The sequence below is a fragment of the Oxyura jamaicensis genome, chromosome 5 (genome assembly GCF_011077185.1).
Source record: "Oxyura jamaicensis isolate SHBP4307 breed ruddy duck chromosome 5, BPBGC_Ojam_1.0, whole genome shotgun sequence".
Taxonomy (NCBI): domain Eukaryota; kingdom Metazoa; phylum Chordata; class Aves; order Anseriformes; family Anatidae; genus Oxyura; species Oxyura jamaicensis.
In genome coordinates, this window is record NC_048897.1 from 27,750,906 (window position 1) to 27,765,412 (window position 14,507).

The following is a 14,507-nucleotide window of genomic DNA, read 5'->3' on the forward strand; positions in this document are numbered from 1 at the left end:
ACCAGGCTGATCCGGGCCAGCACTGTCATCTGAAGGTGGTGACAGGATGTGAGCTGGAAAGGAGTGAGCTGGGAGGAGGGACACGGCCCCGAAACCTGTGGGAGGAGATGCTGGGAGAAGGTCTGGGGTGGGAGGTGACTACACTGGCCAGATCTGGCCACATGGGAAGGGGTAGTGATGCAAGGTATGGGAAAAAGCAGGGGAAAAGCTAGTGAAAGAGGAAAAAAAGGGGGCAGGGAAGGTACAGAAAGATGAGATCGCTGTGATAAGAAGGTGGCAAGCAAGCATGGGTTTTGGCAGAGCTGAACAAAGTGACGCAGACATGGTTTTTGCTGGCATGGTGACTCGTCACGGTTAAAGGTCTGATGTTAACTGAGATCCATCACGTGTGCAGCGTGGAAAAAGAACAAGGGCTGAGATTTACAGTGTCCGAAAGCTCCAGGGCATCCGACACGAGGGATCTAATTTAAGCCCATTAAATAGAAATTATCTTTCTCAGCAGTATGTTACAGAAGTGCAGGGGGAGAGCCCAGCCTTTTGAGAGGATGGATTGCAGTTCAAAAAAAAAAAAAAAAAGGAAAGGAAAAAAGTGCCTCCTCAATCATAAGAGCCAGTTTGGCAATTGCACATAGTAATTAGTTTAATTCAAATACCTAGAGGGAAAAAAATAATTGCAAAACCTGCCCAGAAAGTTTGGTGGTTGTGGGATTGTTCCCATTGGCAAAGGGTCAGGTTGAGGTCCCACCCATCGCCGTGGTGTTCCCATGTGCAGGAGGAGCTCAGCAGCTCTTCCAGGGAGACTTCCCTCTCCACGCACCGTGACTACGCCCTTGGTTTGGGCTCATTGCACAAGTATTTTAAGCATTTTTGATAAAAGCGCAGCAGTCCCGGGGAAGCGTTATGCCAACACGTGGCTGCCCATCCTCCCTCTGAGCTGGGGGTCGATCCTCTGTGGTCAGCCACTGCTCCAAGACACACCAGATATCACTGGTGTCCGCATCTTGCAAGCAGGACAGCATCCTCCCCTCACCTAGATGCTGCTGGCATGGTGTGGTGATGTTTCAGTCCATGTCTTGGTGGAAAATTAATGTCAACAGTCCACTAATCACACTGGGGTTAAGAGAAATAATTTAGAACGACATTTCAGAGCAGAGCGTAAGTTCCCTGCACAGCTTGCCCTCCTGCCCCGTGGTGTGGGCTAATAATTTTCTGGCTGGATGGGCATTTTCTGCTCCCCTGAGTGTGAGAGCCATCCTGCATGAGGACTGCATGGCCAGGAGGCCAGTGGGTGCAGAGGGCCACAGTTGCATCCCGTGAGATGTCCTGGCGGAAAAACCTGCCTTTGCCCAAGTGGAGGTGCTTCCCCTTCCCCTGGGCTCCTGTTAACCATGCAAATGTGCGAGCTGCTGGAAGGAGAACCGGCTGAGCAGGGTGAAAGGCTCCCATTTCCATCCAAATTGAAACATCCGCTCTGTTCGCAAGGGTGTGGGGGGTTAATCTCAAGGGGGTTCGGTCTCTAGCTGTGCTTTTAGCTATTTATTCTTAAAGACATAGTTGGACCTAAGTTTCTTGCTTCTGATAAGCTCTCAAGAGCAGTATTATGCAAGAGAAGAAATGGTGATTGCTGCTTGATGGGATTGAAGCCTCTCGGGTATCCACTGCTGCTAATCATGATATCAGAAGACAGTGTGCTTCGCTTTGGAAGGTGTCAATGTGCTCCTAGAAGTGACATCTCTGTCCCCAACCTGTGCTGTACTTGGCAGCCCGGTTGAGTTCAGGAGCATCTTCTAGTGTCCAAAGCATCCGTGGACCCTGGCTAAGGCAGTGTTGAGCCTCAGCTTGCCTTTTGGGCAGCATTATGACCATCTGCATCGCGGTAGCAAAGAGCTGAGCTGGCTCCTGGTGGAAACTCGTCCCCATGCCTCCAGGAGGCCTTAGACTTAACAAACCCTAATTGGACTTCTATAAATAAATGCAAGAGATTATTTGATTTCCTATTGCTGTGGGGGGAAGGCCAGCAGGGACAAAGGGGCTCTCGCACACCTCCCTCCCAAAACTCGCCCTCACCCTGACATGTGCCTGTCTCTGCCGTCTCTCCTAGGTACCATGCTGGGGATCTGCGCGTCAGTCCAGCCCCTGACACGGACGGTGGGCCCAACCATTGGTGGTGTGTTGTACAAACGATTTGGAGTCCACTCCTTTGGCTATTTGCAGCTAATTGTCAATATCGGGTTGTTTGTTTACCTCTTAAAGAGTAAAATCCCGCTGAGAGAGCAGAAAACCCACTGATTCAGATGCACCAAAGCTGCCCCCCTTACTTTTCCCATAGCAATAAAGAAGACTGTGGCATTGTGCTTTCTTTTTGAGGACACAAATGTGGAATAAAGCACTTTCAACAGCTGCTTGTGTTTCTTCACCCTTGGCACAAAGAAGAACTGACATCAAGGCCAGCAGCAGGCAGTCCGGCTTGCAATAGCAGGGGGCTGCATGCCCCACAAGCTGCTGCTGCCATTGCAAATACTCAGCAGCAGCTCCCAAGCCCCAGCTGCTCTAAATCAGCATTCCTGCGTTGGATTCACGGAAACTGAGGGGATTAACAGCCAGCCCCTCTGCTCGGTTTGGGCTTTTTTTCTACCATCAATACTAACAAGGAAAATGGGAGTAGAATGCACCCACAGCAGTGCATTATCACTCTATTAACCAAGCCTCTGGTGTTCTTGTGTTAGAGGGGAGGCAGGGCTAAAGGCTGTCAGATGCTGTGGCCAAATGTTTGTTATGTCCACTGTTAAAGCCTGGCAAGCCACAACGGTGCATGAGGCTGCTGGGCACAGCTGCCAGCAGGGCATGAGGAGGATGCCCGGCCCTGCTGTGGCCCTGACCCTCCTCCCGGGGTGATTTTTATTGCCTGTACTGAGCCTCTCTTGCTCTTACTACAGGCTGCTTGTAATTAAATAGCTTCCTCTACTATAAACTCTCCTGCAAGAATTTCCTGATACTGGGCGAGGGGGGGAAATTACCCAAATGAAGTGATCAACTTTGGAGCATTAGTAGGGAATACTTTGCTAGTGATCATTGAGTCTCACGAGATAAATCTTCAATAATTTTGTCCCCAAAATATATATATATAAAAGAGCTACTGCTTGGTCTATGGGCTCTGTAGGAAAATATCATCTTACTCCTTCCCAGGCAATTTAACTTGATCTAGGCACCGCGTCACTGCAGGCAGATAAGAGGAGTTTGGCTTGCTGTGTTGCAAAGGTGAGCAATCCTGCGGAGCTCCGGCACTGCATTAGGCTGAAATCAATAATCCAGGTCACTGCCCCAGCCCAGCAGGAAGCTCTGGGGCAGCAGGGGGAAGGCAAAGGGCATTAGTAGTAGACAGAAGCATTTTATAGTTGCAGGGAGCTCTTGCGCCGTCTTTAGCTGCCATTACTCAATTACATGGGAAAATGCTTCTGAAAGAGCCCTTACCGAGCACGTGGAAGGCTTTTGTATTTCCACTGCTGGCCAGCGCTGGCCCTCAACACGCTTTCCCTCCCTGTTCTCAGATACAGATGGGTTACCTCGAGTTCCTCCACCTCCCACTGCCCAGTCCAGGCCAGCAAAATGGTGCTCACCCACTCCTTTCAAGCCACTGCCCGCACCACAGATACGTGTCCACAAAAATTACTGCACCACAGACTATAGTAATAAAAAGTGAACATTTCAAGTAATTTATTTGGAATGGACATATTAATGCAAAAGCAATATTAAGACGAATAACTGCCAAAAGACATTCATCAAAATAAATACAAATATAGATACTACAAATAATTTAAATTGTGTTTAACACCACCAGTCAGTGTTGAATCTTCCTTGCGTCTCATAAATAGAAGATAATCGTTTGCGAAGTCGTGCCACTCAACACAGGTGGACGCCTGGCTACAAGTCCTGTATGGAAGTCTTTGGTTTTTCTTTTTCAAAATGCATCTCAGACAAAGCTTGGGGCTCTTTGCTCAGCAGCCTCGACAGGCTTGGAGAAAACCAAGCTGCTTCCAGCTATCTTCTTTGCTTTCCTTCATTGGTACCCTGTCCCATTTCAGTCCAAGACACTTGCTCTGGTATATCATCCAGCGGCATGCTCTAAGGGCAGCGAGAGAAAGCAAGTTAGTGAAACGCACCGGGTGGTGGAAATAGAAAAATAAAGAGCTCCCAAGTGGGAGGCAGCGTCCGGCCCTCATTGCATGCTTGGGGGTTTCCACAGGGAATTCTGCGTGGAAAGCACCGCTGAGTGCCATTTCTGCCCTGGCAGTCCCTCGCCGCCCGCACCCACCCGAAATACCCGGCCTGGGGGAACCCGGCAATGCGGGTGACCCCTTGGCAGCCGGATAGAGTGCAGGGGGCTCAGGCTCACCTGGGGCCGTGCCGGGCCGTGCCGGGTGGCGGGTGGGGGGCTCAGGGCGCCCGGGCCAGCCGTCGCTCCTGGGTGCCCGCCGCCTGCTCCATCTCCTGGCGGCTCTTGAAGTCCTGGATGGCCCGCTTGTTCTGGAAGTCGATGAGGGCCATGGTGATGGAAGCGTTCCAGCAGCTCTGGTCCGGACACCGAAAGTCAATCTCCTTGCGGTCCTTGGTGACGATGGTGAAGTAGATGTACTTGCCCGTGCGCTCAACGCAGTCCACCTTGAGGATGGAGCCGAAGCCCAGCTCCTTGCCCTTGGCCCGCTTGTGCCCGTCGGGGAAGAGGCTCAGGCTGTCCTTGGTGAGCACCACCAGTTTCTTCTTCCACAGCTGAAAAAGGCTGTCGCTGCGCTTCTCCAGCTCGCCCTCGCGGATCACCTCGGCTTGCATCTTCATCCTTTCCCCTTGCTTTTCTCCTTCTTCCCTCCCTCCCTTCCTCCGCGGCGGCTGCGGCTCCTCCAGCTGCGGCTCCGGCTGGGGCTGTGGCGGCGATGAGCGAGCCGTGCCGCTCAGGACCGATTTATTGCAATGAATCAGCGCCGGCCGCCTTCCGGTGCCTCCCCCGGGGAGCCCGGCCCGCCGCCCCCTCGCCGCTCCGCCTCCTGCCCGCCCCCCCCGGGCCGCGCTGCTCCGAAGGGGGTTGCCGGCGGAGACCCCACCACGCCTGGGTGCCAACCGCGGCTCGGCCGAGCCCCCAGACCCTTGTCTTTTGCATCGTCCCCTGCAATCGCTGCCCTCGCCCCTTTTTTTCACCCCTCCACTATGCTAAACCCACTCCCCCCCCACTCGGGAAGGCTGCGTGGTTTGCCAGCCCCTAGCCCCACGGGGAAGGGAGTGAAGCTGGGGCTTTAGGAGGCGACCAGCCGGCAGCAGAAGCAAGCCCACCGTCCCTTCCCCTAGCACCCCACGAGTTTTGCCACCCTCTTTACACCCCATGCTGCTTCGCCCAAGCCAGCGTTGCAGCAAGCGGCAGCCTGGGTGGCTCACTTCTGCGGGGTTCATGGTTGCCTTCAGCAAGGGAAAGGGTCCAGGGTGGCATTATCCAGACAAATGCCACTCCGGCCTGTAAAACAGGAAAGTTCCTGCACAAAAGACCCCATAAGAACAAGGGATCTCAACTAGGTAGGAGCAGAGCTGGATCCTAAGCTGAAATTTTATTATTATTTTAAGCAGGGCTCCCAAACACACCGGGGAAGGGTCTTTGTGTGCAGGAAATGGGACGCCACTTCAAAAAGAGCTGAAACAGAAAAGGCAGCAAGCCGGGAGCGTACAAGGAACATCTGGAGGAAGGCTCCTGGTTTGGAAGGCTGCAGGACGTGGCATGTTTGTGCACACCTTGCTTCAAAAGGTCCAGAAAAAAATAAAAAAATATATTCTTTTTTTTAAAAAAGATGCTTTTAAATGAAGCTCACATCTGTGGTGTGGGGTCAGCAGCCCGCTTTGGTGTTCGTCTTCCTGCTTTGGCTAGCACCTAAGTGATCTTCTGTACTCATCCATCACATCAAAAAATCAGAGCCTCAGCTGTCACAGCCTCTAGCTTGTCTGAGCACTGACCGACTCAGAACACTGCCAGAAAAAAAAAAAAATAAATGCTTACAGTGCAGAGAAAGGTTCTTGCAGCACTGGGACCCTGGTTTCCAATGTATGGCCGCTATAAGAACTGTCCCCTCTTTATTAGCATGGGCTTGCTAACTGGATAACCACATAAAAGGAAAGCCCAGTGCATTAAAATACCTTAATTCTATGTCTTTGGCATTGTGACCAGGCAAAAACTGCATAAAGGAGGTTTTAACACTGGTTTGTCCTTACCAAGGCAGAGAGCAAAGCAAACGTGACTCCAGCTGACCCCAAACCAGGCAGCAGCTCCTACAGCTTGCACTGAAGCAGCACAGCCTCAGCCCTAGCGTGTGCTGCAGTGGCTGGTCTTTGTGTAGCAAAAAGCAAAAAGCCCATTGCTTTGCTTGGAAGAAAGAAAAGAAATGTGCATATTGACTCCTTTTAAAATAATACAGGTTAATAAATAAAGTGAGGACCTCACAAGGAGTTTACAGCGGAGTGCTAACTTCATCTTCAGCGCCTGGGGAGAGAGTAAGAAATACAAGGCAAGCATGATCTTCCCAAGTGTCACAGAGCGGCTTGTGTACATGTGGGTCTCCCTACTCTTAGAATAAAATAAAAATAAATAAATAATAATAAATAAATAATAATAAATAAACTGAATAAATAAATACAAATTAAAATAAATAAAAATAAATTGGTGGGCAGTGCTAAGCACCAGGGAGGTGGTGGGGATGCAGCAAGGCAGGCATCATGTGCAGCTCCAGGGCAGTTCATTGGCATTCACATGCCCATCTCCCACTTCCAGCGTTCAGTAGAGATGCTGCTACCACCCTTTGCATCACCCTAAAGCAACTTCTGCTCTGGTAAGAACATTTTGAAAGCCAGCGTAGTACAGAGGTATGGCTTCAATCCTCTCCCAAGTGACGGGAGGGTCGCTGACTCTGCCATTGTGTGTGTTTCTTAATTCAGTGCATGCACCAGGCCAGGGATTTTGCTCATTGTTTCAGACTTTGGGGTTTTATGTGCCCTCCTCCACTGGCCTGTGTGCCCATTGACCTGGTGGCTCCCTCCATGTTCAAGGGATGGGGCTCATGCTGAGGAAAAACTGAAAAAATAAAAAAAAAAAAGGCGGGGGAGTGGGGGGGGTAGGCTTAGTGGTTTATCACCTCTGCAGCTCTCCCCACGCACCCTTTCACGGGGTCTTGAGCGGGTTTTAGCAATGCACCCAGCCTGCCCAGGTCAGGATCTGCCCCCACACACATCAGCCCTTACTTAAGCTCTGCAGGGTATCAGCGTTTCCACTGCTGTCATGCTGTTTGTTATTCCCGTTGCCACTTAACATCCCAGAGATGTGCACATCCCTGGCCTGGTGAGGGACCACCAATTCAACCACTGTCACATCTCAGCAGCAGAAGGAAGTGGAGAATTGAGGCCATATGACTTTTTTTTTTTTTTTTTTAATTATAATGATTTCCTTTTATTTAAACATGACATCTGTAGGGGGAAAAGAGCCTGTTTACAGGCTTGAGGTTGTAATCCTGCCAGCTGAAGTCGATTAGTAATGGAGAAACATATGCTCTCGCATCATAAACTGCTGCCCTCCAAGTTTTATTATTTCTAGGAGCATAGCTGTATCCACAGGCTCCTATAGCTTAGTGAGCACCAGGTCCCCTAAAAACTTGCATTAAAACATAAAAAATAAGCTGCAAACTGGGGGTCTGGGTTACTACTGCAGAACAGTTGTGAGGAGCAACATTTCTTCATGCTTTTCACATTTTTTTCCTTTGCTCATTTTTTCACATGTTCATATTCCTTACTATATAGATATATTATATATATATATTTAATGAGAGCATTCCGCAAGATACCCATGAAGGTCTTGGTTACAGTTTCTTATCGTCCTCTCCCTTCACAAACCTCCTGGGACCACCAGCCCCCCCAGCCCACCCTGGTGACGTGTTGGGCACTGCTCCCTCTGCGGGGAGGACCCTGGACGGGTCTCAGCAAGGCAGACAAAGGCCACCAAGGCTGCTTGTTTAACAATTGCAGCAAATGAAACGCAGCAGGGCTGGAGCTTTTCAGCTGGTTTGGGGGCTAATTTAAACAAGGGCAACAGAGGAAGCATCTTTGCTCAATCTGTGAGAAGAATTTTTCATGCTGTACGCAAGCCATGTATTAATCAGCAATATCACGTAGCCCCCATTGCTCAATTTACTAATATTTATCTGACTAAGACTCTTTTTTCCTAAGCAGCTTGAAAATGTTTCGTCCAACTGACTCAGTGCGTTACCACTGCATGTTGTAAACTGCCATGAAACAATCTTGAGGGGCTGGGGAAGAAAAAAAAAAAAAAAAAAAAAAAAAAAGTCATTTCCAGTAATCTGGTCCTCACTGGGCTCCCAGGGATGTAGCCAAATAAGGGTGCTCCAAATCCAATTTGGGCACTGCAGGTCAGGGTAGTGGTTAGAAATGTGTGTGTTTGTGTTTATTTCTCCCCAGCAGTCTTCCTGGATGTGACCCTGTGTGGAGCACGTTCTCAGCTCCTGGACATCACGTAGGTGTTTAGTCTGGTTACAAAGGGGAAAAGAAGTCCCCCAAAGAGCCTTACATTATTCGGTCTCGTGAGCGTTGGTCATGTTGCTTGGGTCTCACCACCTAAGACACATATCTTTGAGTCTCGTCTCAAGTCCATGTGGGACCTGGATTAGGCCTGGTCTCCAGGTCACAACTACCTTGAGATGTTAACCTGCATTTTGGGGGAGGACCCAGCCCCATGGCCTGGCTGCCGGGGACAGGTTGTGACTCAGTACTTCCCAGTAAATGAGGATTTTGGCTGAGGGCGTGGGAACACCAGTGGCTTTCCAAGTGCTGCCCTGAAATACACGGTATTTACTGGCCCCTTGGAGTGCCACAGATATTTGCTCATGTCTAATGAGCTCAGGAGATGGTTTAGGCTACAGCTCATGATTTTAAAATGATGTTATGTTTCCAAACCCCATCCTGGCAATATAAATATTTGGGAGATCTTTATTTTGCAGCAACAATGATAAATGTTTGAGACCTCGACCCTGATCGATGCTGACATGCTCATTGCATATTAAGTCTACAGCAGTTACAAATCATGGAATTTGGGCTGAAATGGCCCGTTGTGCTTGCAGCTAGTCTTTTATTACCTTGTGCTACAACACTAGCATTTACTGGAGATTACGAAGAGCTGGGCCTCATAGTAGTAAGAAGGCAAACTGAAGGTCACTGCTACCGGCAACCTGCCCTTTCTACTTTCAGTGATAAGAAAAGTGCCTTTGAACAATCTCTTCCCTTTTTTATCTACCTGTAGAGGTGCTTCTTGTAGGAAATACCTCTGGGAGAGCTTCAGCTCTGATATTTTCTCTGGCATTTCTCACTCTGTGTCTTGTCACAGTGCTATGTCCCTGCCCATTTGCTGGGTGATGCTGGTGCTCCTGCTGCGGGCTCTGTCTGCCCGCAGGCTCCAGCTGTGGGCATCAGCCCTCACAAGGCCGTCACCTGGCCATGGTTTGGGAGGAGGGGTGCTGGGGCTGACAGAGCAGCACATAAGTGAATCCACAGATGTGTGTGTGAGCAGGGAGGAGAAGGACATTCCCCCACATTCGCTGTTGCATGAGCTGTTGTATTGAATATCATCAGGAGTTTATTCTCTGGTGTAGTGCCAATTGCAAAAGTGCCAAATCCTTTGGCCGAGCAAAGCCACTTGGAAATGGCCATGAGTGTGTCCCACTTCCCCACAGTGTCCCTATTGTGTCACCCACAGACCGCCTCCACCATGCTGAAGTTATATAGATGTGACAAACATCATCACAGCCCAGAAAACCCCATGATGGAGGTGAGGACAGAGTGAGACATGCTCCTGGAGGCACTTCCAGCAGGCCCAGTGTTGATGAATGTGTATGAGCAGGATATCCCCACCACCTCCCCACATCACATCCCCCCCGGCTGTCCTGCCTGCAAACGAATGAGCTCCGTGCTTGGCGCATCCTCCCAGACATGCCTTTTGCTTTTCTCAATCTTTTTTTTTTTTTTTTTTTGATTTGTTTTGTTTTTGAACCAACAGTGAGTAAACTTTAAGGGTAAACACTGAAACGCATCACAAGCTCGCCAAACCAAAACATCGACAAGCTCGGGGCGGGGGAATGATGATGAAGTCACTTTACTGTCAAGATTTAGGCCATTTCCCGTCTCCAGCCAGACTGGGAGCGATCAAAAACAAAACTCTCAAGCACATCATTCCCAGCAAAGGCCAGCAAAGGGGAGTGGGGGATGGGAGAGCTAACGTTCACCACCATGACCTTCACCTGCTGCCTCTTCCCTACTGCTCCTCCCGGACCCAGGCCCATGGCCAGCACTTCGCCAGTGTGGCCTGTGGTGGCTGAGGATGCTGTAGTAAACCTCATATGGTGTAGTCCCTCTCTCTATATACATATTTATATATATATATGTACTTTATATGTGTTTTCTATGTATCAGCTTCAAGAGCTTCAAGGAAACTCAAAAAGCATGGGAGAAAGAGGAGAAGGGGCATCAGCAATGTGCATTTCTCCAGTTTTGTTTGATTTTCCCAAAGCTCACCTGCTGCTGATTTATGTCCCTGCTCCAGACACCAGTAGGGTAGGAATGGGGTGGGTTCAACAGCCCTGAGCAGCAGCAGACTTGGTGTGCATAAGCCCCAGGTGCCACCCAGTTTGCACCCATCGTTTGCCTTTGGCGTCATAAGAGGGGGAGAATGGCAGCCTGCCCATCACTCCAGTTAACCGTTCCTAATGGGGCCACCTCATAAAAGCTGGACTTGCTTTTCCTTCCCATCGGTTATTCAGATCCTCTCATGTTTGAATGCCCGGCCCCACCTTGGCAAATATTTGAAGGAGGTGTCACAGCCCCAAGTCCCGGGGACATCCTGATGTAACTCATAGTGGGCTCAGGGCTAGGGCTGGAGAAAGTAAGTGATGAGCTTCAGGATGACGTTGTGCTCCTCCTCACAGTCCCCATGCCACCCGGCTGAGTCATGAGGTGGGAAAGGGAAAATGTAACTCATAAAACATTGAGGAATTGTGGTTTTGTTTTTTTTCTCTCATCTTTGGTGGCAAAGAGAAGCGAGCTGGCAGAAACCTGTGTGTTTTGTGCTGACTTTTGGAGCCAAGCACAAGCCCAGTGACCTGGTGGCATGGGGCAGGGAGCCTTGGCTGGGCTTTGCTTGCCAGGGATGAACTGACAATAAGCAGCCAGGGCAGGCAGCACCTGTGCTGGTGGCAGAGTCTGGCCCTGGCCCTCTGCCACCTCTCAATCTGGTCAAAGTTCCTGTGGGGTAGGGACTGCAGCCCCGGTGGGATGGGCAGGGAGGGGATCCATCACCTGGCCCAGAAGCAAGGGAGCTTTAAAGACAGAAACTGTGCAATATCATGGAAATCCCTCAGTGCTGCACAGTCCAACACACTGGGCCAAATGTCGTAAAAGCTTAGCTATTAACCCCAAATTAGCAGCTTCTTTTAGAAGAGGTTTCCTTTAAGGCAGCACACATAGGGTAGAACTGAGCTGGCATTACTGCCCTGTGGTGGGTTCAGTCCCAGCTTTTTGGGAGATGCCGTAACCAGAGGGGTTCCTACTGCAAGGATAAAATGCTGCTAATACCTCATTTATAATAATCAATAATTAATAGAATTATCATGCTTATTAATTGTTATTAATATACCACTATTAAATTGTTGTTGTTGTTATTACTATTGAATGTTGCAACTATTGAGAATTTATTCAGGTCAGAGAGCAAGGCCGAACACTCCGGTCCCACTGGCTGGCCAGCCTTCGGAGTGGGGAAAAAAAAAACTCCGGATGGAGCAAAAGGAGTTAAGGCTCTTGGCAGGCGGCAGGGATGACTCAGGCATTCTTTCAGCCTTAGTGGGGCAGGAGTCAAAGTCACAGAACTGGACGGATTTCCCATAATTGGACAACCTTCGCCAGAAATGAACACTCAGGCTTGCATCAGCAGCGGCGAAGGCTGTGGCAGGGGTGCGGGTGGGACACAGGGCTAAAAAGTGGTGGCTTTCTGTGTGAGTACCAGCATGGGCATGACAAGGTGGTTTGGGCAGGGACCGAGCCTGGGCACACCTCCGTGACCATGTGTGCTGGCTTATCCTACTTAGAGATGACCAAAAAGGAGTAAATGGACAGAGAGAGCAAACCATCCCCATGTCAAAAATAGTGCCAAATGAGGCTGGAGGTTCTGACCCTAAACCCAGATGGCCCAGGGCTGGATGTTTCATGGCTAAGGCCTCATAAGACGCTGAAGAATGAAGCTAAGTGAAAGTAGGAGGAGAAAGGTCTCACTTCAGTGCGCCCATCTCCTTCCATCTTCTCCCCCACCCACGGTGGATGGAGGGCCCACTGGTTATCCTGCTGCTGCCAGGATAACTCATTCCCTAATTCCAGCCTTTCCTCCTGCCGGGCGTTGTCTGTCACCTGTGACAATGTCCAAAGGCGCTCTGTGGAGCTTCACCACCCAAGGCTTGTCTAACCAGCCTATCAATCAGCACCATTCAGCTTATGGCACCACCAAGAATCATCATCAAGGCCTGTGCTTGGTCAATGACGAGGGAGTGCAGCAGTCACCCTGTGGTCACACCACCCTGGGACCTGGGCTTTTCAGGTCCAGCCGCCCTGTGAGCACCTTTCTTTGCAGTGTGACAAGCCCACAGCCCAGCCTTGCCTGCTTGCACAGCCCAGAGCTGATAAGGGAGGGAGCGTGCCCCTTATCTGTGGTGACTCACGGCTGCTTCCCCTCCTTTTGCACTTCAAAAGCCGGCTGCCTCCTGGATGGGAAAACTGCTAAGTGTTGACCAAGGCCTGGAGGAGCTTGGCCACACCTGCTCTCAGAAATCCCCTTTTCTCAGGGACTACAGCCTCCACTCAGCCTCTTATCACCCACCACCACTCAGAGCCTTGCTCCCCTGTGGCACATTTTGCCTCAGCCCTGTTCATAACTGAGTGGTGATTGCTTTGGTACAATTATTCCGGAAAAATGAATCCTCTCATATTGATAACTGCCACGGTCCCACAGCATGCAGTGTTGCCATGGAGGAAAAACAGCCTCCCACAGGCAGTGTGCGCCCTGTGAGTCACTGCGGCCACACCGTGATGGGAGGGGGGGATGTTACAGCCCAAGAAAAATGCCCCTGATCTAGCAACATCTTCATCCACAACATTATTTCCAGGGCAGAGACTGCTCCCCGGACATGTCCTCTCCCAGAAGCCATTTATTTTTGTATACATGCTCAGGGGGCAGCACCACAGGAGCCCAGGACTGGGTCACCAGCATGGTGGCCACACATGCTGAGAACTTCAGGCATCCCATGGTGACAGAGGTGCCCATTTCTCTGAGCGATGCCCAGCAGATTGATGGGCTGTGGGGCACAAGGAAAACCTGTGATCCAGCCACAGCTGTAGAAGATGCTGGAGAAGACCTCAGGTTGCGCACAAGAGGCTGCAATCGACAAAAGCTGTGGGCACTGAGGCAGGGGAAGCTTTTCTGGGGAGGTGGTGGCAGGAAGAGAGGAAAGCAGGGGAGGTTTTATCCGCCCCAGCCTTCCAAGGGTGGAGGCTGCTGGCTCAGTGCTGGCTGCTGGAGGCGGCCCAGCTCTCACATGTTGCTTCCATTCAGGCTTTCTTTGAAAAAAAAAAAAAAAAAAAAAAAAAAAGCAGGTTTCACTTCTCGGTCAGAGGAAAGCAGCTCACTCGCCCATCTGGCACGCGGCTGGGGCGGCCGATCAGCAGAACCGGCGTGACTCAGCCCTCCCACGCACAGCCTGCGATACGGCCCCGGATATATTTGCCGAGCAGGTGAATCAATCATTGCACAGAAAGACCTTGGACCTTGCTTCCTTTCCTTCCCCCTTTTTTTTTTTTTTTTACACATGACCATCCCTGGCTCCCTCTTTGGGGCTGGTGCGAGCCACCCCAGAGAGCTGCCCCCTCTCCACTCCGTGCCTGCGCTATCAGCACTGGGGAGATGGCTCCCACCTTTATGTCAGTGCCAGTTGGCGCCCGGGGGCCCCAATGAGCTCAGCACCCTGCAGCATGTGGGCGCACATCCCTGGGAGCTGCCAGCCTGAGAGTAAAATAAAATAAAATAATATATATAAATAATAAATTAAAAAATAAAATAAATACAAATATTTTGGAGCTCCTAATGGTGGGCCTGCTATGCTCTCAGGCCCCCACCTCCCCACTAGGAGCCCCCCCATGTTTCATCCAGGACATGTTTCTGGGTTGTGCTGTGTGTGTGGAGGGCTTGCTTTGCCTTCAGAGGGTTGGTTTTTCAGTTCTGGTTTCTTTATTTCTTTTTTTTTCTTTTTTTTCTTTTTTTTTTTTTTCTTTTTTTTTTCCCAAAGATCTTCTCTGCCCCTTTGATGTGCTGCCTCCAACACCACAGAAGCCATTTGCAGTTTGCCTGGGGTGCTGGGGCCGGATCTGAGGGCCCCAGCAGC

General features: G+C 50.4%; 2 protein-coding genes across 3 annotated transcripts in view; one reads left to right on the forward strand and one right to left on the reverse strand.

Annotated features, from left to right (window-relative positions):
* The window catches only part of SLC22A18 (solute carrier family 22 member 18), a 56,074-nt gene extending 53,673 nt beyond the window's left edge, over window positions 1–2,401 (forward strand). For both annotated transcript variants that reach the window (XM_035328467.1, XM_035328466.1), the window contains exon 10: window positions 2,102–2,401. In XM_035328467.1, coding sequence (XP_035184358.1) covers window positions 2,102–2,289 — 188 coding nt within the window. In that variant the 3' untranslated portion in view covers window positions 2,290–2,401. The remainder of the gene's footprint in view (window positions 1–2,101) is intronic.
* A 1,281-nt stretch (window positions 2,402–3,682) lies between these two features.
* PHLDA2 (pleckstrin homology like domain family A member 2) lies at window positions 3,683–4,963 on the reverse strand. The gene is made up of 2 exons (XM_035328468.1): window positions 4,394–4,963; window positions 3,683–4,122 (listed from the first exon to the last, which is right to left on the reverse strand). The coding sequence occupies exon 1, from the start codon at window positions 4,831–4,833 to the stop codon at window positions 4,435–4,437; it is 399 nt and encodes a 132-aa protein (XP_035184359.1). The 5' UTR covers window positions 4,834–4,963; the 3' UTR covers window positions 3,683–4,122; window positions 4,394–4,434.
* Window positions 4,964–14,507: the final 9,544 nt, after the last annotated feature.

Bases quoted from the DNA above. Each gene is read 5' to 3' on its own strand.
- PHLDA2 (XM_035328468.1), bottom strand. From the start codon at position 4,833: ATGAAGATGCAAGCCGAGGTGATCCGCGAGGGCGAGCTGGAGAAGCGC.